Source organism: Oreochromis aureus, linkage group 20 (genome assembly GCF_013358895.1).
Source record: "Oreochromis aureus strain Israel breed Guangdong linkage group 20, ZZ_aureus, whole genome shotgun sequence".
Classification (NCBI taxonomy): Eukaryota; Metazoa; Chordata; class Actinopteri; order Cichliformes; family Cichlidae; genus Oreochromis; species Oreochromis aureus.
The window spans coordinates 24798481-24826205 of NC_052961.1; the positions used below are offsets into that span (position 1 = coordinate 24798481).

General features: G+C 39.8%; 3 protein-coding genes across 4 annotated transcripts; all 3 read left to right on the forward strand.

Moving 5' to 3' along the window:
• Positions 1 to 4380: 4380 nt before the first annotated feature.
• On the forward strand, positions 4381 to 13604 carry LOC116318965 (vesicle-associated membrane protein-associated protein B/C-like). 2 transcript variants are annotated; one of them, XM_031738161.2, is made up of 6 exons: positions 4381 to 4730; positions 6017 to 6169; positions 8482 to 8585; positions 8965 to 9045; positions 9884 to 10015; positions 11493 to 13604. In XM_031738161.2, exons 1-6 carry the CDS (start codon positions 4673 to 4675, stop codon positions 11658 to 11660), a joined length of 696 nt encoding a protein of 231 aa, XP_031594021.1. In that variant the 5' UTR covers positions 4381 to 4672; the 3' UTR covers positions 11661 to 13604. The 2 variants fall into 2 exon arrangements, with proteins under 2 accessions (XP_031594021.1, XP_031594019.1); XM_031738159.2 differs by having other exon boundaries at positions 4382 to 4730; positions 9836 to 10015.
• A 352-nt stretch (positions 13605 to 13956) lies between these two features.
• LOC116318995 (charged multivesicular body protein 4b) lies at positions 13957 to 19843 on the forward strand. The gene is made up of 5 exons (XM_031738198.2): positions 13957 to 14310; positions 15659 to 15836; positions 16256 to 16370; positions 17604 to 17730; positions 18484 to 19843. The coding sequence occupies exons 1-5, from the start codon at positions 14127 to 14129 to the stop codon at positions 18546 to 18548; spliced, it is 669 nt and encodes a 222-aa protein (XP_031594058.1). The 5' UTR covers positions 13957 to 14126; the 3' UTR covers positions 18549 to 19843.
• Positions 19844 to 22993: 3150 nt separating this feature from the next.
• On the forward strand, positions 22994 to 27655 carry eif2s2 (eukaryotic translation initiation factor 2, subunit 2 beta). Its single transcript, XM_031738162.2, has 9 exons — positions 22994 to 23143; positions 24159 to 24342; positions 24436 to 24536; positions 24659 to 24788; positions 24889 to 24989; positions 25644 to 25792; positions 25906 to 25962; positions 26077 to 26162; positions 26272 to 27655. Exons 1-9 carry the CDS (start codon positions 23129 to 23131, stop codon positions 26445 to 26447), a joined length of 999 nt encoding a protein of 332 aa, XP_031594022.1. The 5' UTR covers positions 22994 to 23128; the 3' UTR covers positions 26448 to 27655.
• Positions 27656 to 27725: the final 70 nt, after the last annotated feature.

A 27725-nucleotide genomic window follows, 5' to 3' on the forward strand; every position in this document is an offset into this window, starting at 1 on the left:
CCGACGTTTCGTTGAGATGCCGGCTAATTTATCTGGGTCGGTGCTTTTTGAGATTAAATGGGCGGAGCTCGGCTCAGTCGAGCCCAGAGGAGCAGCGTTACCACAGACTTAACCGGACCACGGGTGTGTTGGTGAGACTTCACTTGAGCAGGTGTTCACTAAAACGAGACGGGAGCCGACTGCGATTTGAATTTCTCTGATGGGAGGTGTCGGCCGTGATTGACCGGGGCGCCAGCGGCTTCTCTACAGAACTGTTTTGCCACCTGACTTTGCCTTGTTGGTATCGGAGCATCACGTGAGGAGGATATATTGAGTTTAAAACAATAAGAACCAGAAATGCCAACTTCTATGGAACTTTCAATGGAGGGCGACGGGCATCCTTCAACAGTACAGTACCATATAAGTTAAAGAGAACTCTCATCCTGTTGTACTGTCTCCACAGCTGTTTTTGTCTGTGTAGACTTTTGTGCCATTGTGCCCTGTGCGCTCTTTCTTTATCTCAACTCTTTCTGTCATTCTTTTGTCACCCATTCTCTACACGTTCTCCATCTTTCGCCCACCCTCTTCACCGCCACCTTTTCCATTTGCACTTTTACCTTCCTGGGAGTGCTCTTTTGTTTTAAAGAGAAAATATATTAATCTTGGAATATTAAAAACACAACAAATGGGACTCTATTTTTTTCCGCCCCCACCTGTGTGCTCGCACCTCCCTGCCATTCCTCCCTCCACCATTCCTCCTCTCCTCTCTTGCTCCTTTGTATGTCTGTCTTTACTTTACTGCTGAACTATTATTCTTGTACAGACTGTAAAATGTATTATTTTGTACAACTTTATTGAGGAAAAAATAACTTTTAGAAGATCCCTGTGCCTTGATCACGACTGTACGTGTGTAATGAGCTAAAGTGGGTGTCATACTGCGCTGTATAGCTTGGCCAATCCTCTCCCAACTCCCCGCCTCCCTCGCTCTTACCTTCTCTCCCCTTCTTTATCCCCACCCCTCTCTTTCTTAGTTTCTTAGTCTAATTCTTTCTCCTCTGTTCTCCTCTCCTTTCCTTGGAGATGGTGGATGACCATTTGTAGCTTTAGTAGTGTTTTGGGTTGTTGGGGGGTTTTTGTTTTGGGGGTTTTTTTTCGGGGTTTTTTTTTTTTTTTTTCCTTCCCTTTCCTTCCAGCCTATCTTTATGATTTAAATGTCTATTATTATTAATTTTTTTTTTTTTTGGGGGGATCCATATACCCCAAAAAGATAAATATGAAATGTATATGGGTTCTAAAGTATTTTATTAGAATCAAATGAACCTTGACAAATTGTACACTTGATAGTGTGCATATTGCTATAACTTAATCCTTTCAACTGAAGTTGTTTTGGGGTTTTGTTTTTTTTTTTTTTTTTTTTTTTTTCTTCACACACTGAAGGGTTATAAGTGGGAGGTGACAGATGCAAAACATTGCTTGTTTCTACACAAATTGTTATTGTTTTTGCAAAAAAAGAAAAAATGGCAAAAAAAAAAGACCAATTTGTTTTTCTTTTCTGCTGAGGGGGGAGGGGGTCCTCCTGCCTAGCCTTGCACAGCAGAGGCAGCCTGTACAGTATTAGCATCTCTCATTTCAGTGCCCTAGTCTCATTTAATGTGTACATCAAATATGGGTCTACTTTCTGAAAAGGAGCTCTATGAAATAAAGATTTTTTTTTTTTTTTTTTTTTTTTTTTTTTTTTTTTTTTTTTTTTTTTTTGGTGCAAACAGCAACAGCTTTGTCATGTTTCTATCATTACACTCTATGCACCTCAGGGGATGGGAATCGACAACTCTGTTAGACAAAAGTGCATCCAAGCTTATCGATTATTTTTGATTGTTGTGCTCTGCAAAATAACAATCCTCATGGCAGTGAACATTTTGCACATCTACCTGTGTCTCTAGCTCCCAACCAAAAAACTGATCTCTCCACTCGTTGTGAAAATCAATAACGTATCGGACCTAATTGCTCAATATTTAATGGTGCTGGTATTTTTAAAAAAAGGCAAAAAAAAAAAAAACCCTTAGTGTTCCCTAGGGATGACACGGATATCCTCTCCCTCCCCCCAACCGCAAAAAAAAACAGACCTGCCTTGTCTTGCAGCTTTTACAATCAGAAGTATGATCTGAATACTGTATCAAACATATTTGCTATTTCAGGTCTAGCTCTATAAATTCTTTAGGCTCCTCTTGTTTATGTTTTTTCTCTTTATTCATTTATTTCTACTGCTACTCAAAGTACATGTGTAATATAACGATCTCAAAGAGTGACTGGCAGGAAGAACAGAATATGAAAGGATGTAGCACAAGTAGAAAAGCACAATGGGTTGCCAACTGTTCGCCCACTTTGATCTTAAAAGGGCTGTACTGGAGAAAATCTTTCAGCCCGTATAAAATCATTTAAATGCATATTTACTGCTTGAGATATCTTAATACGCACGTGCTATATACGATAAAGAAATGTGTTAGCATGACTCTTCGGGCTCAAATGTGTAAAATTACAAAGTTCTGGTAGCTGTTTGCCTAGACGGTCCTGTAATTATGAAATGGAAAGTTTTTAACTGAATTTCCTATTTTTATTACTTGACTGTGGACACATTGTTTTTTAAAAAAAAAAAAAAAATCAGACAACCTCTTAACTTTGGCACTTATCTATTACTTAGCGTTTGGCTGAGGGGGAGGTCTTCGGTAGGAAAAAAAACTTCTGAAAATACATTTAAGTGCAGGATTTATGCCCTCCTGCACAATTTCCAAAGACTTCCAGCAGGCCAGCTTGGAGTCTTTGCCGAGCAGATTCTGGTCCCCGGGCCTTATGTTTGACACTGCTGGTGTAAATGATTTTCCTGCATGTAACACCGAAGTGAGTATCTAATGGTAAAATTACTTTATCCAGAATAAAACTAGGTAACTTCCAAGCCTACTCAGCTGAGTTTCCATGGTCTCAGTCAAAAAGGAAATATTGCAGCCTCGGAAGTGCCCTGATACTTAATAAAAAAAATATATTTTTATCATTAAGCACCTAAACTTAAAAACTTGACATGTTGATTCCATATTTTCAAAACTTACCAGATGTGTTTTGAAGCAGTGTGTATGAAAGCGATGCACAAGACTTTTCTAGTACATGTTCATGTTGTTTTTTTGTTTGTACTCTTTAAACAAAAAAAACAAAGTTTATTTTCCAGCTCTCCGTATCTAAAAACTCAACATTTTCCTTGGATAAAAAGAAATTTTCACTATTTTAAGCTTTGACGTTAGCAGAGTTTACTTTTGTTTTCTATTATTATTTTTCTGCTGGTCTCACCAACCTAAGCAAAGTTTAAGCTGATGCCAAAGTCACCGTTGGGACAAGGATGGAGTGAAAGCAGCATCCAAAACCATACGCCGGTCATTTTCTTCAAGGAAGGTGTTGATGAGCATGTAATGAGGATGGATTGTGATATGGTGGTAGAAAATCACAGCAAGCAAGAACTCATATCTGATGGATCTGAATTTGAGCTAAATTAAACTAAAGCCCCCCATTCCATTCAGATACAGATATAAAATAGGAGGCGAGGGAATAAGTCTAACTGGAGCACTCAGCAAGAACTTGATTTAGAAAAACACAAGACACAAATGTGAAAAAAAAAAAAAACACAGCCAAGAAAAACACAGACCAGCCTCTCCGTATTTTTTTCTGTGGGGTGTCAAATCTGGCTGAGTTAATTGGTGTTACCTAATTCAAAGTCTACCTATGGTGAGGGGTTATGCAGACCTATTAGAGGAATTTTGGTTGGCATATTTTCAAAGGTAAGGTTTGCAAGGTGGCTGTGAGGCTTGTTATACTGCATGGTTTGGAGATATGACACTAACAAGACAGGCAAGTTGAGATGGTTTAGACATGTGCAGAGGTATAATAAATATGTATTAATGCAAAGGATGCTGAATATGGAGCTGCCAGACAGGAGGAAAAGAGGAAGACCTCAGAGAAGATTCATGGATGTAGTGATGGAGGAAATGCAGACGGCTGGTGTGAGAAAGAATTCAAGGGAGACGGCGAGATGAAGACCGATGATCTGCTGTGGTGACCCCTACTGGGAGCAACCAGAAGACTTTAAAAGTCTATGGCCAAAAGGATCTGAAATTTCTTCCATATACCTGTATGGTTTGTATTTTTCATTATTAAAACTATATAAGATTAAAACATAATATTTTAGGGAATGTTTAGCATGTGTAGCAGTGCTTTAGACCTTAATGTAAAATCTTTATTGTGGCTCAAGTGTTCATAGTGCTATCTTATCTCAGTCCTGAGCTGTTCAATGTTGGACTTTTCTTTGACAGCACTTACAAAAAGCACTTACAAAAACCAGCCTACGTCACCTGCTAGTCCCGCCCACAGCGTGACGTAGCCTTTTCCTTCCTCGTCTCCGCTGCTAGTAAAGTTAGCAGTAGCACCTTTTAGCCTCCAGCAGCTGTCGGTGGCAGTCAGTCAGCCAGCCTGTCAGTTCGAGTGGCGGTGTTTGTTTGTGCGTGTAGAAATCCCCCCTCTTTATTTACCCTCCCGTAGAAAAACCGAGGGCGGCCGGGTTGTTTCTTCGGGAGCCAACTTGCCTCACCTCTGCGGGCCACCTGCGACAAAAAAATATTGTCCTCGCCGTCACGACAGGAAGAAGCCCTGGGACATGGCCAGACCAGAACAAGTCCTGTTGCTGGAGCCACAACACGAACTGAAATTCAGAGGTAACCGAAGAAGCGGAGGGCAGGGCCGAGCTTAGGTAGCTAACACAGGAGGCGTTGTAAATGAGAGCCAGTATTTCGATTTCTGCATTACCGAGTAGTTGAATGTGCCATTAGCTGTATATGTTGTGGTAAAACGAGAGGGATATAGCTGTTAGCTGTAGTCTACATTGCGTGTACGACAGTTGTGCGGTGACAGGTGAAACGACACTGTGCGAAGGTGCTAACTAGCTCGCTGGAGTAGCATCCAGCTAATCTCACTAGCAACAAGGCAAACTGCTAGCTGTCATTGCAGCGTCAGGGCAGGCCGCCCGTACCGTTTCTCTATTTCTCTCATTTGCTTGTCATACTTTCTCTTTTATACTCTGACAGCATTGGAAACACCTCGATGTGATCTAACGGTTCAGTTAAGCTTCCCCTTCGGTGTCGTTTCTACCGCCCGACTGCAAAGAATTCCCTATTCCAGCATTTTCTACGATCAGGGTGTCATTGCTTATCCTTATTACCATGCTATTTCACAATATTTTAAGCTAGCCGGTAGGAGATTTGGCGTTTTCTCCCACTGTGCAGCCCGAATTCCTTTACAGCTTTTCTGTATCCAAGCACAATGATTATGAAATTACGGACTGAGCTGCAGTGCCAGTGGTAATGATTATTTTCTTGAATAATTACCTTGGTGTGTCATTTTTGCTGCAGAAATGGGTCAAGTGAGGGCCTAGGGTGGTGGTATCAGTTTGAAGTGGGCTGTTCACTGATTGATTATTGCAGGGCTTTGGAGAAGATCCATACACCCACTCTGTTACTGATTTTACTTGCATCAGCATCAGTTTCCAAAACCACGATTAAGCTGTCAAGAAAAGTGTGAGAGACCTAATTGCTACAGAGACAAAAGGAAAACATTAGCACTTAAGACAACAATCTAGTAATTTTTCTATAGCATCCAACGTTTGGCTGAGGGCGTGGCATGAATTATAAACACGTGCACACTTTGCTGCTCTCACCACTGTTTTAATGTTTAATTTGCTCTTTGTGGCAGGCTCTGTAAAAACCCTCAAAAAAATCTGCTCTCATATTCATATTTGCAGACATGGCTTTTTACATTGTGTATATTTGCACTTTTACCAACATGTCCTGGGACAATCTTTGTGCACCCACTCTGTTTTCTTAACGAGGAGTCTAAGTGACAAACAAATGCTGCATCTGTGCCCAAACTAGGAGGCATGTGTAAATTCACCCACATGCTCGCACGCACAGTCAAGTCACTGCATTTCTTTCTTTCTCATCCTCAGGCCCATTTACAGATGTTGTCACCGCCACCCTGAAGCTGACCAACCCCACAGATAGAAATGTGTGTTTCAAAGTCAAGACGACCGCACCTCGCAGATACTGTGTGCGCCCAAACAGTGGCATAATTGATGCTGGAACCTCCATAAATGTTTCTGGTAAGGGTTTTTGCATCTTCTTGCCATCCAGAAAAGTTGGTAAAGCCAACTAATGTAGAAGTTCAAAGGCTTATACTGATCCATTTTTGCCTAACTCTGTAATTAACATTAGCTTATTGGACTTAATGGAAGTCAAACTATATTGAGTTGTCATAATTTAAGTGCTAGATAAAGTGTAATATACTTACATTTAACAGCGTCAGATATGGAACCGTAGTGTTGAACTAGCAGCCACCATGTATTGTGTTGCAGCTAGGGCTGCCACAAATGATTATTTTGATAGTGGACTAGTCATCGATTATTTCTGCGATTAGTTGACTAATCAGATCATGCATCCATTGGACGTAAAACGTACAGTTTATTGCACCAGCATGCATCTGCTCTTATATAACTATCATTAGCTTAGTGCTTGAAGTGTTTAAGGTATGAGCTAACTAAAAATAAAGACAAGATGATAGTTTATTAAATTTTAATGACATTTGCAGATTGTTTCGGTGGAGTTTAATAAACTCAGCCGTCTGCTCCTTGCTATCTAAAATTTAACAGGACACCGGAGTATATTCTCGAGCATCTCACACTTCTGATAATCAGTTGTCTGCTTGACGTTTATTCAGCTGTGTAAAAACTATAACTTTTCTCAGCCAAACCGATTTACTCAGGAACAAATAAAATACGAAAAAAAGCCAAACAATAACATTTTTAAGTTATCTAAGTGACTTATATTACATGTTTAACCTGAGTAGCGAAAGACAGCGGTGGGTTTGAAAACGATTTGCTGGGAGTCCGGTGTTCTCACAGGCTCTAGTGAGCCTTGAACCCTGGCTAACTATCGAGCTGATGGGTAACAGACGTCTCCGAAAACGTCGGCGTGCTTTTGAAAATATGTGGTGTCTTGATAAACTGAGCAGATATTTGAGGTTAAACAGCTACATTCTGGCCTGAAAATATGTTAAACTTTATTTTGTGACCCCCCAAAAATAATAAGAGTAATATTAAAACTAACTAGCTGTCGCCATTGTTGACAACTGCGCTGGGCCGCGCTATGAATTCTGGGACACTGCTTCTTCTTCTTCGGGGTTTAACGGCAGCTGGCATCCTTGTACATGCAGTGCTGCCATCTTCTGTTTCAGTCCGTTATTACACTCTTAAATCCTACTACTTATTCCTGCGTCTTTGGGATCTTACAAAGCTTCAAACGACGCATCGACTATTAAATTAGTCGTCGACGATTTTAATAGTCGACCTAATCGTGGCAGCCCTAGATGCAGCACGCAAATAAAGCGTCTCGCCTGCACTACATGTAATGGATACTGCAGTCACTACCTGAGTTTATAATTACATCATGCTTGGAGACATTTTACACACATGCCTCCTCATGACTTTCCCAATAATCTGTCTAATCTGCACAGAACTATTATATTTAAGTTAAAATTTTAAAAAAAAGACTGACAACTAAAGTGGTTTCTGTCTCCTGCAGTTATCATTTTCTTTTTTATTCTTCTATTTTTATTCCTTATTTTTTTGGAGGGCGGTATAATTTACTCAAAGTTTACATTTTTGAAAACATTTTGTTCACAGCATAAGATGGAAAAGTGTCAAATGTTTAGACGTGAGACATTTTACTACCTCATGAATAAGATGAGTTCAGTTCGAATTTCATGGCAGCAACACATAAAAGATTTTTTAAAAGACATCACGTCCTCTGAACTAAAGCAAAAAGTGCTTATGTATGGCTCTAATGGTATTCGGGGTGCATTTGTCCCTATGAAATTGGAAGCTTGTACTACTTGAAAGACACAATAAGTGCTGAAAGGTACATACAAGCTTTAGAGCAATATATTCATCTAGAAGTCGTCTTTTTCAAGGAAGGCCTTGCATATTTCAGCGAGACAATAAAACACAGCATACTGCAGCTATCATAACAGTATAACTTTCTAGGTAAAGAGTCCAAGTGCTGAACTAGCCTGTCTGCAGTCCAGACCTTTTACCAGCCAAAAACAGCAAGAAGCTTATAACAGACAAGAGTGGGACACTATTCCTCCCCTGAAAGTCCAGCAACTGGTCCCATTTCCTCTGTTTTTATGGGCTGTTGTTAAAACAAGAGGGAATGGTAAACCACAGTAAACATGGCTCTGTCCCAACTTTTTTGAGACATGTTGCTACAAATTCTTCAAATTCAAAATGGCTAGTATTTTTCTTGACATTTTTTAAAAAAAAAATTCATTTTAAACCTGTGATGTGTTCTGTGTTCTGTTGGTTTATGAGACATGCAAATGCTGGTTTCTTCATTCTGCCTTTGTTTTTGTCCACAGTTATGCTACAGCCTTTTGACTATGACCCCAATGAAAAGAGTAAACACAAATTCATGGTGCAGTCCATGCTGGCTCCATATGACATGACTGACATGGAAGGAGTTGTGAGTACCTGAGCATAATATTTATTTATTTTTATTTTTTTGGGGGGGGGGATATTTTATTACTGGAGAATCTGAAGGGTTTAAATTTCTTACATTACCTCTCGCCCCTGAGTTTTGTTTTGTTTATTTGCGTTAGCGGCATCTGTGTCTTCCAGAAGTCAATCTTCAGCTGAACTGTTGAATAATGTAGCTTGCTCAATGTATCTGTCTCATTGCGCAAAAGCTATTTCAAAACAGTTTGACAAATGTATACATTTTTATGCACCTCCCATTTCTGCTGAGAATTTCCTTTGAAGTATGAACATTTGTGAAAAATGAACGTATGTGATATGAAAAAAGAGAAATCTAAAGATTCCCTTTTTCATTTTCTTGTCAACAGTGGAAGGAGGCAAAGCCTGAAGAGCTGATGGATTCAAAGTTGAGATGTGCATTTGAGATGCCTCTAGAAAATGACAAAACTGTAAGTGTTTCTCTTCACTTCAGCATTTGCCACATCACTTTAAACATTCACAATCACAGTCACATTTTATCACACCCCCAATGAGCTCCACAAACGGTTGTTCCACTGTGTACTTCATTGATTTAAGTACATGATAATAGCTGTCTGTAGTAACAGATTATATGCTGACTGAGTATTTAGTGGGACCTGTTGTGACAGAAAAGCAGGAAAAGTTGTAAGCAGTAATCTGGCTGAAATCACGGGCACCCCACCAAGCTGCTGCCCAAACCTTCTGTTTGAGAGGAGAGGCAGCCAATCAAAAGAAGGTTGGCTAAAACAGAAGGCAGAATTAAAAGGTGAGGAAAAGTTCTCGTTTCAGACAATGGATCAACTGTTTGGCTGTGCCAAGGCCAAGTATAAGATGAATAAGGAATATTTTGATTTGTAAGTCATGTCGAGCTCTAGCAGCGACATTGAATAAAAGTGTGGAACTGAAAACGAGCACAATAGGTCCCCTTCAAAGAATAAAACCAGATGAAACCATCTAATTTATGTTTCAATGAAAGAGTAGTGGAGTAGTAGTAGTAGTTTTTAGTTGTGTTTTTTTTTTAGTTTTTCCTTCTTTCAGCATTTTTTTTTAGTCTTGTGTCCATCAGCTACACATCACTGTATCACCCATCTCGTGATTTATTTTGTTTCGTGATTTGTTTCCACTTTAATCTCCATGCTTTGTCTTTGCATGTCCCCTCGGTTTTTTTTTTTCTTCCACTCTCATCCCACCGACCACTCCCCATCTTCACTCTCTCCACAGCATGACAGTGAAATCATCAAAACTGTGTCTTCCTCTGCCTCTGTTAAGACTGAGCACTCTGTCCTGCCCAAGTCAGCCAGCGCCTCGCTGGATGATGGAGAGGTGAAGAAGATCATGGAGGAGTGCAAGCGACTGCAGATGGAAGTGCAGAGGCTACGGGAAGAAAACAAACAGATCAGGGTGAGACGCGCTAAAACAAATAAGAGCCTGTGTGTCTGTCTCATATTCCAGTCAGACTTGTATTTTCTGCTCTAGCTCGTCTTCTCTTGTGCTAACAGACGAAGCGTTGCTGTGGAGTTTACTCTTAAATATAAGAGGAACAAGACCAAGTCTGAAATTTAAAAGAAAGATTCATTAGGACTGTGAAACAGAATGAAAAGAAAAGGCCGAATAGCAGTGACCCCATCCTGTATGTGGTGTGGCTCATATCATTGTCAGCTCTTTACGCTGATTCTTATGAACGTCTTTTCTGTTATGTGTAAATGTTGATCAGCCTATAAATCATAAACCTGAATAGGTTAATTACTACATAATTATGAGTAAATGTGATTTTGAGTAATGTTTAAAACTACACTTCTACACGATCACTGTAGCAAAATTTTGCTAGCAGTTACACTTTAACCCTCTCTTTAATATAAATAATAGGGGCTTTTAATTGGAAACATAGAAATTAAGATGGAAATGACTGAGGAGGCAAGTCAGTACTTTACCTTAAAGGAATGAACAACCACACCTGCCATTCCCAGCGATGCAAATATCCAGGAAGATTTCCCTCTCTCTCAAATAATGCTGTCCAATCGTATAGACACACCAGATAGCAAGTAAAGTCCTGCCAGTTCTTACAACTTAGACCCTCTGGTGACCATTAAAGTGTACTTGTAACATGGATATAAACCTAAACATTGTTTTATTTAGATGCATAAAAACGACATACATTTCCAAACTGGCCTCGATCACGCAGTTTCTAAATACAAATACACTGAAAAAGAAAAAAGTATTTTTTATTTGATGTTGTAGTTTTAATCACTTGACATACTACAAACCATAGGTAGTTTCAGGAAAATTAAACCAGTCATCTAGGAGTGTGGGAACAAACATACAATCATACATGATATACAATCATCATACTGGGTGTATCATAGCAACAGCAGTGGCTGCAGTGACTCGAGACACGCTTGCAAAAGTATGGGACAAGTTTGGATATGGTGTGGACAAATGCCATGCATGGAGAGGGGGGGACACTGAGCATTTGTGAAAATTGTATGTTTTGTATATAAAGCTTTATAGTCAGGCATAAAATTTCCCGTAAGCTTCCTTGTCCTTTTGATATCCGTATTGTTATTATCTGTGATTTTTTTTTTTCATTTGTTTGTTTGTTTTCTGTAGTTTGATAATAATTTAAAAATTCTGACAGCACTTGAAGGCAGCACTGTTATAGCTACTTGCAACAGAAAAGCAAAACTGTTCACAATGCTGGCTCTTTGTTAAATGATGGGAAAAGATCCTGGTGTAAACATTATTTAAAAATCCAGTAATGAGATATATTTATTTTTATATCAGATTTTTGATAAGTTAGATGCGGAGTGACAAATTCTACCAAATTAAAAGTCAACTTAGGGCGCGTATTTGTATTTCTGACTCCTCGTCTTCATCACAGGAGGATGACGGTCTGCGGAAGAGAAAGGTGACACCAGTGGCCACCGCTCACTCCTCCTCCACCATGGCCACCACAGCCGTGAGGGACGAAGGCCTAAGCACCCGCGTGCTGGCGTTCTGCGTGCTCTTCTTTGTGATTGGAGTCATCATTGGCAAGCTGGCCCTGTAGGGACACAGACGGACAGAGCACAGTGACAGACGGACGGATAGACAGCGTGCTTGGGAGGACGCGTGTCAGCAACGGCGACGGGGATGTCTTCTGGGTTTATGTTGATCTGTTATTTTCTTTTTTTTAACATTTAAGGCAATATCATGATGGTTTGGTGTAAAAAGAAAACGAAAGAAGGCTATCCCAAGTTAAACCATGAGTGCAAGCATTTTTGTCACAGGTCCTTTTTTCTTTTTTTGATCTGTTCTTTCCGTCCATCTCTCTTCCTTAAATGATCTTCCCTAACTTGCACAGGTAACAGTTAGTCGTGTGTTTAAGTGGCTTCACGCTGGCTGAATGTCTAAAGTCTTTCATTGATTCGCAAGTTTTCATAAGTTGCTTACACACGTTGTCCGTAAAAAAAGCTCTAACCCTCTTCTGATAATCTCTTCCATTTATTAATCTCCAAGGAGAGGTGAACACAGTTTGTCAGTGAAAGACTGTTTTATTTTTTTTTTTTTTCCTTGCTCTCTAGACTCAAGCTTCATGTATTGTCCTCTAAAGAGTTTGGGGTTTTAAAAAGAAAAGAAAAAGCCAGTGTTGTGTGTGTGTGTTTTGCCTCCTGCAGGAGCAGTGATGTGTCGGACTGTGTGAATGTTTTTATGCGAGGAGACCACAGACGGTGAGGCTCACAAGCTGTTTTAGGACAAAGGAATAGGGCTGGTTTAAAAATGAATAAATAATCCAAACAGATTTCTTCTATTCAGCAAAAATGGGGTTGTTGAAAATCTAATTGAATATTTGGATGATTTAGTGTAATCCAGAAATCTGTAGAAATTAAGTAAAATCATCACTCGGTAAATTCACAATTACGACTTCAAAAAGAACGTGTTCTGTATGGTGATTTTTTTTTTTTTTTTTTTTTTTTTTTTTTTTTTGGTTTCATTGTTTCAAAAACAAAGCTGTAATTTACATCTTCATGCTTGTTTTTTGGTTTTTGGTTTGTTTTGTTAATTACTTCCTCAGGTTCGCACACAGAGTGACGCTGAACAGAAAAAAATAAAAGGCCTAATTTCCGACTACAAAGCTGTGGACAGATCATGCAAAACCGACTCTTATTTATTCATACACATCAGAGTATGTAACACGAGTTCTGACCACTCTATTGAATTTTGCCCATGGTGCATTGACTTTGCGCCCTCTGGTGTATTACAGCAGTTGTTTGCCTTTTTTTTTTTTTCTTTTTTTTTTTTCTCTTCTTCCTCTCTTGTGTTGTCATGTAGACACTTTGCTTCTGTTGTTGAAAATATTCAAATGCACTATTCTCACGTGTGCACTCTGTAGTCTGCATGGAATGACCTTTATTATGATTATTTTATTTTATTTTTTGAGTGTTGAAAAATCCATGTTAGCAAAACCAACAAACAAAACAAAAAAAAAAATACTGTCTTTTCCAAAAGGGACCATCTTGAGTCTGGTTATCAGTTTGTGTGTGTTTTTGTTTTCTTTGCCGTCACCTTTTCCGTTTGTGTCCTGTTGAGTTCTGGTGGTTGTGAGATAACACAGCTGTATTATCTTGGCCATCACATGACCATCTCGGCTGATTCATTTCTTCAAAATTTAAAAAAAAAAAAAATGAATATCTGCTTATTTGCATGGGGCTAGGCAGGGAGGGGGTCAGATATGTCTGGATGCGGGCAGCTGTGAGAGGACTGACCTGTGAATACACACTACGTTAAAGGATTTAAAAACGACAAAGGCATCAGCGCTTCAGACCACACCTGCAGATACAGTCACAACAATGTAATCACGCAGTAATTGGATACTCTTTTTGTATGTAAATAAAAATAAAAAGACTCAAAAGATAACTGGCAAAGTTATTAACATACTGTACTAAAGGAAGAAAATAAACAGCCACCATGGATGATGTAGCATCATAATGAATTAAAATACATAAACCCCCAACTGTCTGGTTCTGTGAAAGGTTTCTTTTATCCCCCTTTCAGTTATGAATGCAATCAGGGAAGCAGGGTGTGAATATCCCTGTAACTGCTAATACTTTGGTACTTGAATAGCAGGACAAAAAATCTATACAGTGGCAAAAATACTGCCTTTACTTGCTGTTTGGGGACGGTTCATTAAGCACGAAAGCACAACAGCTGCTAAACTCAAAAGAGGAGAAACTATTGTCATTATTATTAATATATTCCTTGTTAAAGAAGAGTGATTGAAGAATTAAAGAGGATTAAAAGCAGTTGTCAGGCAGATGGCGACAGAGAACTTACAGACGACGCCCCTCATTCGCCGGGCAGAATGACGTCAGTGGGCCTAATCCAGGAAGTGGAAAAACATCAACAACCCTTCCAGGGTCCAGGTTAAGGCGAAGTGTCCGAGTAGCTTAGCAGAGACGTAGCTTTAGCTTTATTTTCTAAGGTATCTCGCATTTGTTTTTTGTCTTTATAGTAAGCGCTGTGTAATATCCCAGACATGTCGGTGTTTGGCAAGATATTTGGAGGAGGAGGAAAATCGGGAAAGGGACCGAGTCCACAGGAGGCGATCCAGAAACTCCGGGAGACGGAGGAGATGCTAACCAAGAAACAGGAATTTTTAGAGAAGAAGATCGAACAGGAGCTGCAGACCGCAAAGAAAAACGGCACGAAGAACAAAAGAGGTGAGAGACCGCGGTTTTTTTTTTCGTAGTTTCTTCTCTTGCTTTTGTTAGATTTTCTTGTCAGCAACCTCAAGCTAACCGTTAGCTAGCCCGTTAGCTGAGTTGGCTAACTTTCCCGAGGTGTCATCCAGCGTCTTTACCACGGCCATGGCTGCCAGCCTGGATGGGCGGCTATCTAGCTCCCTGTGTGACTGACTTCATCATGTGATCACCGTTAACTTATGGCCCCGCGGGGACGCTAGCCTTGGCCTTTGCCGATATTCGAGTTTTCTTTTGACTCATAGGTGGCCGTTTAAAAATCAGGAGACCTGGTTGAAGGTGTGGTGTATATAGACTGTTAGGTATCATGTTGCAAATATAGCGACAATAAAGATATCGACCCAGTTAGCCAGGACAAGGGTTGAGCACGTGTTATAAGTGTCAGAGAGGTGGGCGTGTTTGCACCTTGATCAGATGTCCGTATAGAAACCCGTAGACCTCCAGCAGGTCCCACAGTCTCCTTACAGATGATTACGTGAGCCGATCATAGCTTGGGGCTCATAACTTAACTGTAATACAAGTTGACCATGTTCTACCACAACGTGGAACCAACCATATAGATTAGTACCTGTATATTATTCTTGTTGACATCAAGCACATTTCTGGGGATCAGAGTAAATTTAATTTAGATCAGAATAGTTAGCGGTGTCGCCTCCCAAGAGAAGATCGCAGGTTCAAATCCAGCCAGTGTGGAGTTTCCATGTTCTCTCCGGGTTCTCCAGCTCTTCCCACAGTCCAAAGACATGCATGATATTAGGTCAATTGATGATTTATGGTTGTCTGTGTTAGCTTGGTAATAGACTGGCGACCTGTCCACCAGATGTATTAAGTTAAAATAAAAAAGACTTAGTGCCAATTTTTAGTCAGAATACTGCAGTGTATGGTACATTAGCTAATCACTTCCTTCTTGTGATTCACAAAGTTCACACAGAATGACTCAGCGTAGCACAACCTTCTCTGACAGGATCAGTATAGCCTATCAGGTTTCAGGGGTTGTTGTCATCTGACCTCTTTGGCTGATTAATTACTCTCCAGGTTTTCCATTAGTCTTCACGTAGGCTGTATTTGACTGTCTTTCGTATTGCTAAAACTGTCACTAACGTGGTCGAATAATCAGCAGTAAATCAGCTATGTTCACAGAGTAGAGCTGACGAACAGGAATGACAGCCTGATTGGGTAGTAACACAAATATTTGCTGTGTTAAAGTACCATTATTCACTGTTTCTCTCCATTGTCACTAAATGGTGTTTCAAGGCCAATCTGTTCATTCTGACTCCCCCCACCCCACTCCCTGTCTTTGGATCCTCAGCGGCACTTCAGGCCTTGAAAAGAAAGAAGCGGTACGAGAAGCAGCTCGAGCAGATCGATGGGACGCTGTCCACCATCGAATTCCAGCGGGAGGCTCTGGAGAACGCTAACACCAACACTGAAGTGCTCAAAAACATGGGCTTCGCTGCCAAGGCCATGAAGTCTGCTCATGAAAACATGTAAGAGCGAGCACCAAGGCCTGATCGATTGGACTGGGACAAAACCTCTCTGCACAGATTATATTTGCAACTTCCTTTTTGTTACTGAGACTAAAGCAAGCGTAAAGAAGATTCAGTCAGTTCTTAAATGATCAAAAATATTACAAGGAAGCTTTGCTGATAATGAAATGCATATAATTTCACCAACATGCAGTAATCCTTTCTTTTATGCATTTATTTCAGTCAGTATCTGTAAAATGTAACCATAAAAAAGTGTATGTGGGTTTCACTGCCATGTATATTAAAAGCCTGACATCCTCCTTAGTTTTTACCGTAGAACTACTCACACATCTAATCGTCATATTTAGATTAAATAGCCTCTTTTATAAAACTTATATGAGTGAATTCTCTTTGCTCACACTCTTTCCTTCTTATTTCAGGGACATTGACAAAGTGGATGAACTGATGCAGGACATTACAGAGCAGCAGGAACTGGCCCAGGAAATCTCTGACGCCATCTCCAAACCTGTGGGCTTTGGAGAGGAGTTTGATGAGGTAGGTGAAGCTCTTCAGGTGTTTTCTGTTTACATTTATGTGGTATATCTGTCATCTGTTAGTATTAAATATTTGTGATTCTAAACGTGCAAGTGCCTCATTTTATTCACAGATTTTATTACCAAAAATAAATTGAGAGCATAGCAAAATAAAACAGGTAATGATGATTAAAGAAAAAAGACTCCATTCTGAGCTTAAATCAAAAAAACCAAATGGTACAGGAGGGTTCATTTGTACTTGCATCCACAGCAACGTATTGATAACTGCAGATACACACTGTTACGACCCTGGCTTGTAGGCACGTTAAAGTGTGCTTTAACCAAGATGGAGAAGGTGGAGTTGCACCTAAAAGGTTTTAATAGATTCTTTTAAAATGTTTTTTGATGTCTTTTTTCACAAAAGGAGACAAAAAACAACTACACCCACATTTAAAAGAAAAAAACCTCAACCTTTGGTACCACCTCGAGATCTGTTGTCTGTACACAGAGTAGTCTATGCATGGTGCATATATATAAAGATGAAACTGGCAGCCCCTTTTAAGCCAGCTTCTGTAATAATCTGGAGCTTGTTTGGAGCACAGGACTGGGGCAGCAGTCCATCAGCAAATGTAGAAGGTAGAGTAATGAAGAACCAGGGACCAATCAGGAGAAGGGCTCTGCACACTAATGTGTGCAAAGCAGTTGAACCACACAACGGAGAGAGTGTAGAGAGACACTGGGCTTTAACACACAGCCTCACACAACCACATACACGTACAGTTATTTAAATGTGCATTTATGCATATGCTCCATACTTAGTTTATGCTATGTCTATGCCCTACATCTGTCTAGTTGTTACTGGTTTCCAGTGTCTATTCTAATCCTTTCTCATTCACATTAAACACATTTCTAAATTCTGCTGTGTTCCACCGTGAATCCTCTTGGCCACAGTGAAATCGTTCTGTCTTTTGTATCTTTGCTTATCTAAGCAAAGATGCAAAAGACGATGATGATGGGATTTTACTGCACATGACATAAGCATCTTTTTATACGCCTGACTCAGAAATATCATTAGTCATCTCTTAGAGAGTTGCTTTTATCCCGTGTTTGGAGTGTGAATGTTGCACTGATAATGATATTGGGTTAACCCAGTATAGCTGAGTCTGGTTATTAGTTTTTATATCTTTTTGCTTTTGCTGGTATGAATACATTGGTGCTGGTCTTCATCCTTGGGGTCAATTTCTTTGCTTCTCAGGATGAGCTGCTTGCCGAGCTGGACGAGCTGGAACAGGAAGAGCTGGACAAAAATCTGCTGGAGATCGGTGGACCCGAGACCGCTCCTCTCCCCAATGTGCCTTCGACCTCATTACCTTCCAGACCTGGTAAGAACTCTTCAAGAAAAGCCATGAAACACTTTAGCAACCCCGACTGCAGGTTTGTGTGTTTGTTTTGTCCTGCTTTAGAGAAGATTTAGGTGTTGCTGCTGGCTCTCAGGAGTTGCTAGGTGACCTGGTGTGTAACCATTCGCATCGCATTTTTTACGTTGTTCGCTGGAGATACAAACTGTTAATTACTAACTTTTAGTGATGCTGCTGCAATGGTTTTATTTTTAGTTATATAGCACCAAATCACAACAGCGGTTTCCTCAAGGAGCTTTATTTCATAGGATCTTTACCTTTATCCTGAGCTAAAGATGCTGTTATAATAAAGAAAAAAAACAAGCAGACGATCCCTTATGAGCAGGCACTTGCCCCAAAGGTCACATGGTCAGCTTATCCAGCCCTAACTATATGCTTTATCAAAAAGAAAGTTTTAAGCCTAATATTAAAAGTATAAAGTATATAAGTAGTGTCTGAGAGCAAAGTGCTCGAATGGAATTATTATACGAGACCTTGAACCTGAGGAGAGGATTTTAAATTCAATCCTGGATTTATCAGGAAGCCAATGAAGAGAAGCCAGTATGGGAGAAATGTGTTGTCTCTTTCTAGTCCCTGTCAGTGCTCTTGCAGCAGTATTTTGTAATAATGAATTACAAAATACAATAGTACTGCCTAGAAGTGATTAATGCTGAATGAGGATTTGATGAGATCCTCAGATCACATCTTTTATTTCTGTCCTCCTCCTCCCTCCCACAGCCAGGAAAGAGGAGGACGAGGACGACATGGAGGACCTGCAGCGCTGGGCGATGGAAGCCATGTAAATGCAGCATCCGCCACATCACACCTGCATCGGAGAGGAAAGGAAAAAGGGGGGAACGAATGGACTGATGGGATGTTGTGTCTAAGTGTTTCTGTGTGTCTGAGGAGAGTGGACTGTCTACTTTATGTGTAACACTACAAAACAAAAAAAGCAACAATGCTGTAGTCTTTCTTTTCCTTTTCCCCTTTAGAGACCCCCAAGGTGCTCAGTACAAATGAGCCCGTGAGGGTCTGCTATACTGGACAAAGTCACCTAATATTTTTACCCTCAATTTTAATGCAGCACTTTGTGGTCCTTGTTGTGTGCCATGCTGGTGGCCACAGATTTCATGTCGCGGGGTGGTGTTATGAGCTGGATGGTGCAGTAGATGGAGTTATTTACCAAGCTGTTGGCATTGTTAACATCGCTGGATGATAAGGGGGGTAAGGGGGGGGGTTTAAGGATGATTAATGCTTAAAAAATCTTTCCGATTTCTCCCGTTTACCTATTTGTGGCATTTTTTTTTTTGTGTTGTTGTTTTTTGTTTTTTTATTTTCTTGACAAAATAACCCGTTGCTCCCTCGTCTTGTTAACTGCTCTGGAAATGAAGGTGCAGCTGAGCGTGTGCTGGCTGAAGAAGCTTTGAGCTGTGTGTGTTTGCCAGGATCCAAACCTCTTCTTTCATTTCAGGTTGGGTTCTTCGACCTCCTCCCCCTCGCTCCTTCTTTGCCTCTCCCCTTACACTCCCAACCCCATCAGTGGTTCTCGTTCTTTGGTGTAAATATTCCAGCTGAGTGTGTGTGGTGGGGGGGGGTTTGTTTGTTTGTTTGTTTGTTTTGTTTAAGTACACTGCATTATTGCTGCCATTGAGCGCTTCGGTTGATGCTGCGTGAAGCATGCAACGGTGGGGAAATCACGACACAGGTGACACCGCACGGCTAGTAAGAGAGATGTTTAACCTACCACTTTCATCCTCCTCTGTCTGTCCCACTCATAAAGGTTTTCATTTCAAAATGTATGTTTAAAAGAAAAAGGAAAAAAAGAAACTAGTAATATTAAACAATTGTCACACCTTATTAACTGCATCCAGAGGGAGATGGTGGTTTATAAAAGATTAGATTATAGCCAATCTACACCACATGCATTTCAGAGTTTAAAAGAGTTGAATTCCTTTAGTTTTTCAGCAACATGATGTACATTTTTTACATAGAAAACATAACACGAGGACAAATGGATAAGCATGTTTGCATTTCTATGTTTTATTTATCCAGATGAGAATATTATTTGCGAATCATTAAATGGTTTTCAATTCTTTCATTGTGGTGGAAGCATTGTCTGTTCATGCGTTTTGTTTTGGTTTTGTTTTTTGGTCAAATGACTAAGTTAAGCAGATCACCAGAGAAAGAAACAAAGTGTGAGTGAAGAAAAACCTCAGCGAGTACATTTTTAGCTTGAATATTAAATTGGTAACTAAAGCTTTGTTACAGAGTATTTCTAAAATCACTCCAGTCTTGTACTTTAAACAAGACAATGATGACAGAATCTTTTTTTTTAGCAGTCAAAATCAACAATAATAATTTATTATTTTCTGGCAGATACCTTACTACCATTCAGATATCTTGTGATGGGATGTGGCATGAAATATTTCCTGTATCTGTCTCTTGAGGGAGCGGCAGTTGGGTAAGTATAGGAGAGGATGGCCAGTCACTGAGCCAGCCTTCCTGGTCAGTTTACTCATTCTGTTGGTGTCGCCAGCTCCCCCAGCAGAACAAAGTCCACTGTGCTCGTCACATCTACGTGATGAACATCTCCATGATGTCTCTTCACATATTGGAGCATCTCAGCTTCCTTTAGAAACTGAGATCTGTGTTGATCTTCTCTTCAGCGGTTCAAGTGGACTCACAGGTACCTGTAGTCCTCCACCACATCAGCATCTTGTTCCAGGATAAGCACGGGTTGTGTAGCTGGAGCTTTTTTTCTTTTCTTTTCGCATCACAAAAACACCAAAAAACAAATATTAACAAAATCTTTTTAAAGGAGATTTAAAGACGAGAACAGTAACTGGTCTGTTCCAAAGACACTAAAACCTAAAATATCCAGGTTTTGTATTCATTCAACAAAGTTTAACTAAAGAGAAAATCAATTTGCCGTGTCACTGGTCTTTTGTAGTTTTGAAAAATGGTGCCTGTTTATCAGACCTCAATGATTTTCCTTTAAAGTACAACTATTATTCTGGATATAGCACATTAGCTACATAGTGGCAAATATTTACATAATAATCAGTGGCTGTATACAGTCATTGTGACATTATGACAATCATTATGAGATCAGAAGGTCATGAGATCAGAAGGGGAAATACATAATAAAAGATATGCTCCAGGTTGTAAAGAAAGAATGGGCTATACAGCATTGATAGCAGGTGTTATAGCCAAGTTTACCTATGCTTTATATCAACTGTCTAAATTTGACAGGCAGAAAATGTTCAAACAAGCTCCCACTGCCACTCAAAAGGAAAATGTGATGAAAGATTACCTGAGACTAGCAGGGCTAGAAAATCTGATGAAACATTGTCTAACCCTGCCAGTCTCAGGTAATCTGATGAAAGATTACCTGAGACTAGCAGGGCTAGAAAATGTGATGAAAGATTACCTGAGACTAGCAGGGCTAAAAAAAATCTGATGAAATATTGTCTAACCCTGCCAGTCTCAGGTAATCTGATGAAACATTACCTGAGACTAGCAGGGCTAGAAACAGATACTTATCCCTGCCAACCTTCCTAAAAGGCAAAAGAAACACACTTCAACATGATAAAAAAATTTTTTTGATTGCAATGATTTTCTAAGACGCCAATTTAACATGAAATATTTCCTGTATCTGTCTCTTGAGGGAGCGGCAGTTGGGTAAGTATAGGAGAGGATGGCCAGTCACTGAGCCAGCCTTCTTGGTCAGTTTACTCATTCTGTTGGTGTCACCAGCTCCCCCAGCAGAACAAAGTCCACTGTGCTCGTCACATCTACGTGATGAACATCTCCATGATGTCGCATCACATATTGGAGCATCTCAGCTTCCTTTGGAAACTGAGATCTGTGTTGATCTTCTCTTCAGCGGTTCAAGTGGACTCACAGGTACCTGTAGTCCTCCACCACATCAGCATCTTGTTCCAGGATAAGCACGGGTTGTGTAGCTGGAGCTTTTTTCTTTTCTTTTCGCATCACAAAAACACCAAAAAACAAATATTAACAAAATCTTTTTAAAGGAGATTTAAAGACAAAGACGAGATAAGCAACTGGTCATTTTTGGGGGGTTTTAACTCCAAAGACACTAAAACCTAAAATATCCAGGTTTTGTATTCATTCAACAAAGTTTAACTAAAGAGAAAATCAATTTGTCGTGTCACTGGTCTTTTCTAGTCTTGAAAAATGGTGCCTGTTTATCAGACCTCAATGATTTTCCTTTAAAGTACAACTATTATTCTGGATATAGCACATTAGCTACATAGCGGCAAATATTTACAAAATAGTCAGTGGCTGTATACAGTCATTGTGACATTATGACAATCATTATGAGATCAGAAGGTCATGTGATCATGAGATCAGAAGGGGAAATACATAATAAAAGATATGCTTTTAAAAGATATGCTCCAGGTTGTAAAGAAAGAATGGGCTATACAGCATTGATAGCAGGTGTTATAGCCAAGTTTACCTATCCTTTATATCAATTGTCTAAATTTGACAAGAAGAAAATGTTCAAACAAACTCCCACTGCCACTCAAAAGGAAAATGTGATGAAAGATTACCTGAGACTAGCAGGGCTAGAAAATCTGATGAAAGATTACCTGAGACTAGCAGGGTTAGAAACAGATACCTATCCCTGCCAACCTTCCTAAGAGGCAAAAGAAACACACTTCAGAATGATAAATTATATTTTTGATTGCAATGATTTTCTAAGACAGCAATTTAACATTAAATATTTCCTGTTTATTCTGTCAAACAGATAGTGAAACATTGGACCACATTCTTTATGGGTGTGTTCATTTTGGTATTTGTTTACTTTCAAAGGTTCACGTCAGAAAATGAAAATTCCTTAGTCAGGATTGCAACAAAGTGAAATATGGCCTGATAATGTAGAGCATGCTGTTTATAATTTTTTAATTTGTTTTGTAAGTTTATTTTTACTGTATTATTTAATTGTATTCAAGTTGATTTTCTTTCCTTTTTTCTGGTACTATTCTCGCTGATATTCTCAGTCCTTTTTTTACTTAAATATTATTTTCTATCGTAATGTTATAATGACTAGTTTGTTGTTGATAAATGAAGGTTTAATTTTTTACTATTATAATTGTAAAAAATGAACTATATAAAAACGACAACGTGCATATTTAGCACCAATTTATTATTTCTGAGTCACGATCTTGAACGTTCCCTAAAAAATGCCAATGCGCAAGCGCAGAAAGGGGTGTCACCACGAGCACGTCAGGATTTGGCGACTTCACGCTTGCGCACTGTAGTCATACGCTGATGCAAGAAATTTTGGGCGAAGCGGTGTGGGACTGATCGAGGAAGAAAGAAGAGGCATTTTTATTTCACTGTTCAGCACGCAAACATGTCAGGAGACGAGGTAAGGCACTCCGAGTCAGACGCTGTTTAATCTGTGTAGGTGTGAAGAACTGTTGGACGGAATTCGTTGAGTTTCAGGCGCACATCGGTGCTGAGGATGACTTTGGGCCTCGACTCTGCTGCTCCCTCCCTTTCTGTCCGCAGTAGCGCTCACATGGCTGCTGCAGTCGGGCTAGCACGGCCCGAGCCAGCCGGAATATCAAGAAAATCATCAATTATATTGATATACAGCTATTTATCGGAGCATATACGTTATTTATTCTGAGCGTGGCTCATCAATCCAAGCTGTCGCAGCTTCCGCCGGACTCTCAGAGAAGAGTGGAAGCTAGCAATGTAGCCTTAGCTTCCCATTACCAGAGCTGCGGAGCTAACTGTTAACGTTTTCTGCTGGAGACAAAAAGCTTTCTGTACCTCGGTTTGTCCTTAAGGACGGCTCCTCTGGCTGTAAAATAAAACCAAAATACCAGAATCACCGCTGCTGAATGTTAATAGTACGACATTTTTATTTTTATTATTATTTTTCTAACTGAATGTGGGCAGTCTGTGCAATATGTTAGTTAAAAATTCTGGAGGGTTACTTTACCTCAAGCCGTTTTATTAAGAAACCTACAGCAGTAGGTAGTTTTCTTAATAGTGTACTGACACGCTCAGTGTGTCACTCAGTGTACACTGAATCAACTCAAGAGTCCAGCCTCTGTCTGTAAAGATGATATGCAGCATTTTGTTATCTGTTGTTTTCTTTGTTCAGTCCTTGATATGACTTCGTGTTACTTTTTTTGGCCTATAATGGAAAAAATAGCGTCTTTCCACAGTCCAGTTTTCATAACTGAAAACAAAACTAAATTTCACAAGCAAAAAATTTTCACACTAACTCCCACTGCCACTCAAAAGGAAAATCTGATGAAACAGTCAACGTTATGTATATTTAAAGCAACCATAAAGTGTCTGTACTAAATGAAGCTTGACAGCATTTCAATATTTATTTTAATGTTATTTTTTTATTCACTCTTTTTCAGATGATTTTCGATCCCAACATGACTAAGAAGAAAAAGAAGAAGAAGAAGCCCTTCATGCTGGAGGAGGACGGAGGAGAAGGGACAGGAGGAGAAGAAGCTAAGGAGGTGGAGACAAAGGAGGCAGAACCAGAGGCTGGAGATGACAAAGAGGTGGATCTAGATGAAGATGAAGGCAGGAAGAAAGGTTAGACTTTAGATCTATTTAAGGTGCGGTATCAGTTCACAACTATGTTGTGTAGAGTTAAGAGCTCAAAGGGTTTTTTGTTTTTTTTTCCAGAGACGTCGGATGACTTAAATGACCTAAACTTCTTCAACCAGAAGAAAAAGAAGAAGAAACCCAAGAAAGTGTTTGAAAATGATATCGAGGAGGGATTGAAGGTCAGCCATTGATAAACATTTTCTGATTTTGCATTACTTTTAACTTTTTGCTTCTGCTGATTTGGATTGGCTTACCAATAACTTTCACATGCTGAGTTTCACTTTTCACTTGTCCAAACCAGGAGCTGAAAATTGAAGGCGAGCAGACGGAAGCTATGGAGGAGGACAACCTGGATGTGAATTTCCTTACCAAAAAGAAGAAGCCAAAAAAAGTAGATTTCGATGATAGTGAGACCGCTGAGAAAGATGACGGTACGATGAAATCGCATGGTTTTGAAACTTAGGAACCGAAACAAGGGACAGGGATCATAATGTTTGACCCATAATGTAATTTTTCTTTTTTTTCTCCCAGCACCGGATGATGATGATGGCAAGAACGGTGATGGGATCTCCTTCAGCTCTTCCACAGGACCAGCCTGGGCTGGTTCGGAAAGAGACTACACCTACGACGAGGTAGGATGATACGTGAAATGAGAGAGTTAGAAACAATTCTGGAAAGGCAGAAAAAGAGCTGTCACAGTTGTTTGTGAAATTATTTCCTGTAAAGTGGGATAAATATTAGACTGTTTTTGGTTGTTTTGTACTGTGTGAGGCTGTGTACGCATAGACATAATAGACTGTTGTATTTTTCTCTCTCTCATTAATAAATGTCCTGATGTTAAGACCTTAGCCCATTTGGTTTTGTGAGCCCCATCCCCACAGATTTTTTAAACTGGAATTACTTTGCAAACAGTTTCTGCCTGAATAGAGTCAGTGTCCACTAACTTAGTGCTTTTATCTACATTTATGTTGAAGTTGTATTGAGTTTTGCACTGAATATTTAACGGCATTAAATGTACTTTTTGAATAGAGTTGTTAAAATCCCCCACTTATTGTTCTATGAGGAAATGAGTGAAACGGTTTGTAAAATTATAAAGGTGGATTTACCAGTCTGAGAACAGGGTTTATAAACAGCACAGATTTACACACTGCTTTCCTTTTTTATTTATTTTTTTTATTCTCAGCTGATCCCAGAGGGCTCTGAACTTCTGTCCTTTTATATTCTGTATTGAAAACTTTATGAACATAGACAAAAAAAACAAAGTCACAGTATCGTCTCTGTTCCAGCTCCTGAACAGAGTCTTCAACATAATGAGGGAGAAGAACCCCGACATGGTGGCTGGGGAGAAGAGGAAGTTTGTGATGAAGCCTCCCCAGGTGGTCCGAGTGGGAACCAAGAAAACCTCCTTTGTCAATTTCACAGACATCTGCAAACTGTGAGCCTCGTGTAGCTTTTTATATTTACTGACAGATGCATTTCAGTGACACTTGTAGTATGTGTGATTCACAAACTGATATTTTTATTTTTTTTTCATGCGATTAATCACAGGTTGCATCGTCAGCCTAAACATCTCCTCGCTTTTCTATTGGCTGAGCTGGGAACGAGGTACGCTTTTTGTATTTTAAGTGGTGTCAGTTCTCAAGCTAAGTTTGTGGCACGTTTTGTTTTTGTGTGTTCACTTTAAGTAAAAGTTTAATTTGCGTTTTTCTCTGTTAACAGCGGCTCCATTGACGGAAATAACCAGCTTGTGATCAAAGGCAGATTTCAACAGAAACAGATAGAAAATGTGTTGAGAAGATATATCAGTAAGTAGGAATGACATGTTCTTTACAGTGAAGTTACATTGATGGGGTAAAATTAAACCGTCCCTGCTTGTGAACAGTAATGTTGAGTGGACTGTTCTCACCCCTGCAGAGGAATATGTGACGTGTCACACCTGCCGCTCACCAGAGACCATCCTGCAGAAGGACACTCGTCTCTATTTCCTGCAGTGTGAGACGTGCCACTCCCGCTGCTCCGTTGCCAGCATCAAGACCGGTTTCCAGGCTGTGACGGGCAAGAGGGCGCAGCTCCGCGCCAAAGCTAACTAAAGGCCATTAAAACTGGGCTCCCCCCACCTCTTCTCACGGTCCGATCTTTCCCCATCAGAAGGGCCGAAGCTGGGGTCGGGCGCCCGCTTGATCTGCTAAAAGGACTCTCTGAATCGAACTGCGGGAGGGTTTGGCTGTCATTTTGGTTGTGTCACGGCCTGACCTGACAGGGAGTGAGAGTGTCTAAAGATGACAGATAGGGTTCAGGCACCTGTTAAACAACAGATGTTTGACACATACACTGCTGAAAGCATTTGATTTGTTTGGTTGGTGGACCCTCCAGCTCTTAGGGTTTTTTTGTTGTTTTTTTTGTTTTTTTCTGTTTCCTATTTGCTGTGATTCTTGATTCCTCCAAAAAAAAACCTTGATTTAACACAGCTTGAAGTTTACTTTTTGTTTATTTTCTCCCACTTTACATGCACCAGACATTAATATTTCTTCAGATTAGCCAAATTGTAGATAAGGTAAGTTCATCTACAGTAACAGAGCCTAGGAATAGTTTTTTTTCTTGAACTCAACTAAAGGGTGTGTTCATGTTTCTGCTCTTGTCCTAAATGATAATACAAAAAACTGTCAGTCTAGGATTTTCTACTCAAGCTTATAGAGACAAATCAGTCACCAGGCTGGAGTACATACAGGAACATGTCACTGAAACTAGTGTGTGAGGCTCCTAACACAGGACCTGCTTTTGATCACTTTGTAGCAGGAGACACAAAACCAGAAGACTTGGGGGCTGATGAAGGGGAGAGCAACATTAAGAGTACTCTAATAAAGGAGGCTGTTTATGAGACGAGTAGAAATTATTATACAGTATGTTTGTGAGTGCTTTTGTGGCACTGATGAGCAGTTTGTGTACTTATTTGATTAGAAAATTTTGTCAGCCACTTGAGGTTTGATGAAGTCAATTTGAAAATAAAGATTCAATTTTTCTCTTTTTTTTTTTTCTCTCTCCGATGAGCAGGATTCATGAGCTAACGCCAGTCACTAAAATAATAAAGTAATAATAAACTACAACTTCTGAGCAGGCACCTCAGATCGTCTCCTCCTTCAGGTTCCTATTTTGCAGTGTGGTTAAAGAAATTTACACCAGAGTCTATCAATAAGTATCAATCTAATTGTTTTGAGAGGAATGTGAATATAAAGGTCTCGCTGGAATCATTTTAAAACCTGGTTTTTACAAAAATAAAATATTCTACTCTCTCTCTCCACTACTTTCTCTGCTTGCATTAATGACAGTGCCTGTTTAGTAATTGTCAGTCATGGTAATGACGTGATGTT

Coding starts and splice junctions, on each gene's coding strand:
- LOC116318965 (XM_031738159.2), top strand. CDS start 4,673: ATGGCCAGACCAGAACAAGTCCTGTTGCTGGAGCCACAACACGAACTG. Junction 8,586..8,964: donor TGACTGACATGGAAGGAGTT/GTGAGTACCTGA, acceptor TCTTGTCAACAG/TGGAAGGAGGCAAAGCCTGA. Junction 9,046..9,835: donor CTCTAGAAAATGACAAAACT/GTAAGTGTTTCT, acceptor CTCTCTCCACAG/CATGACAGTGAAATCATCAA.
- LOC116318995 (XM_031738198.2), top strand. CDS start 14,127: ATGTCGGTGTTTGGCAAGATATTTGGAGGAGGAGGAAAATCGGGAAAG. Junction 14,311..15,658: donor CGGCACGAAGAACAAAAGAG/GTGAGAGACCGC, acceptor TTGGATCCTCAG/CGGCACTTCAGGCCTTGAAA. Junction 17,731..18,483: donor CTCATTACCTTCCAGACCTG/GTAAGAACTCTT, acceptor TCCCTCCCACAG/CCAGGAAAGAGGAGGACGAG.
- eif2s2 (XM_031738162.2), top strand. Junction 24,537..24,658: donor ATATCGAGGAGGGATTGAAG/GTCAGCCATTGA, acceptor TGTCCAAACCAG/GAGCTGAAAATTGAAGGCGA. Junction 26,163..26,271: donor TGTGTTGAGAAGATATATCA/GTAAGTAGGAAT, acceptor TCACCCCTGCAG/AGGAATATGTGACGTGTCAC.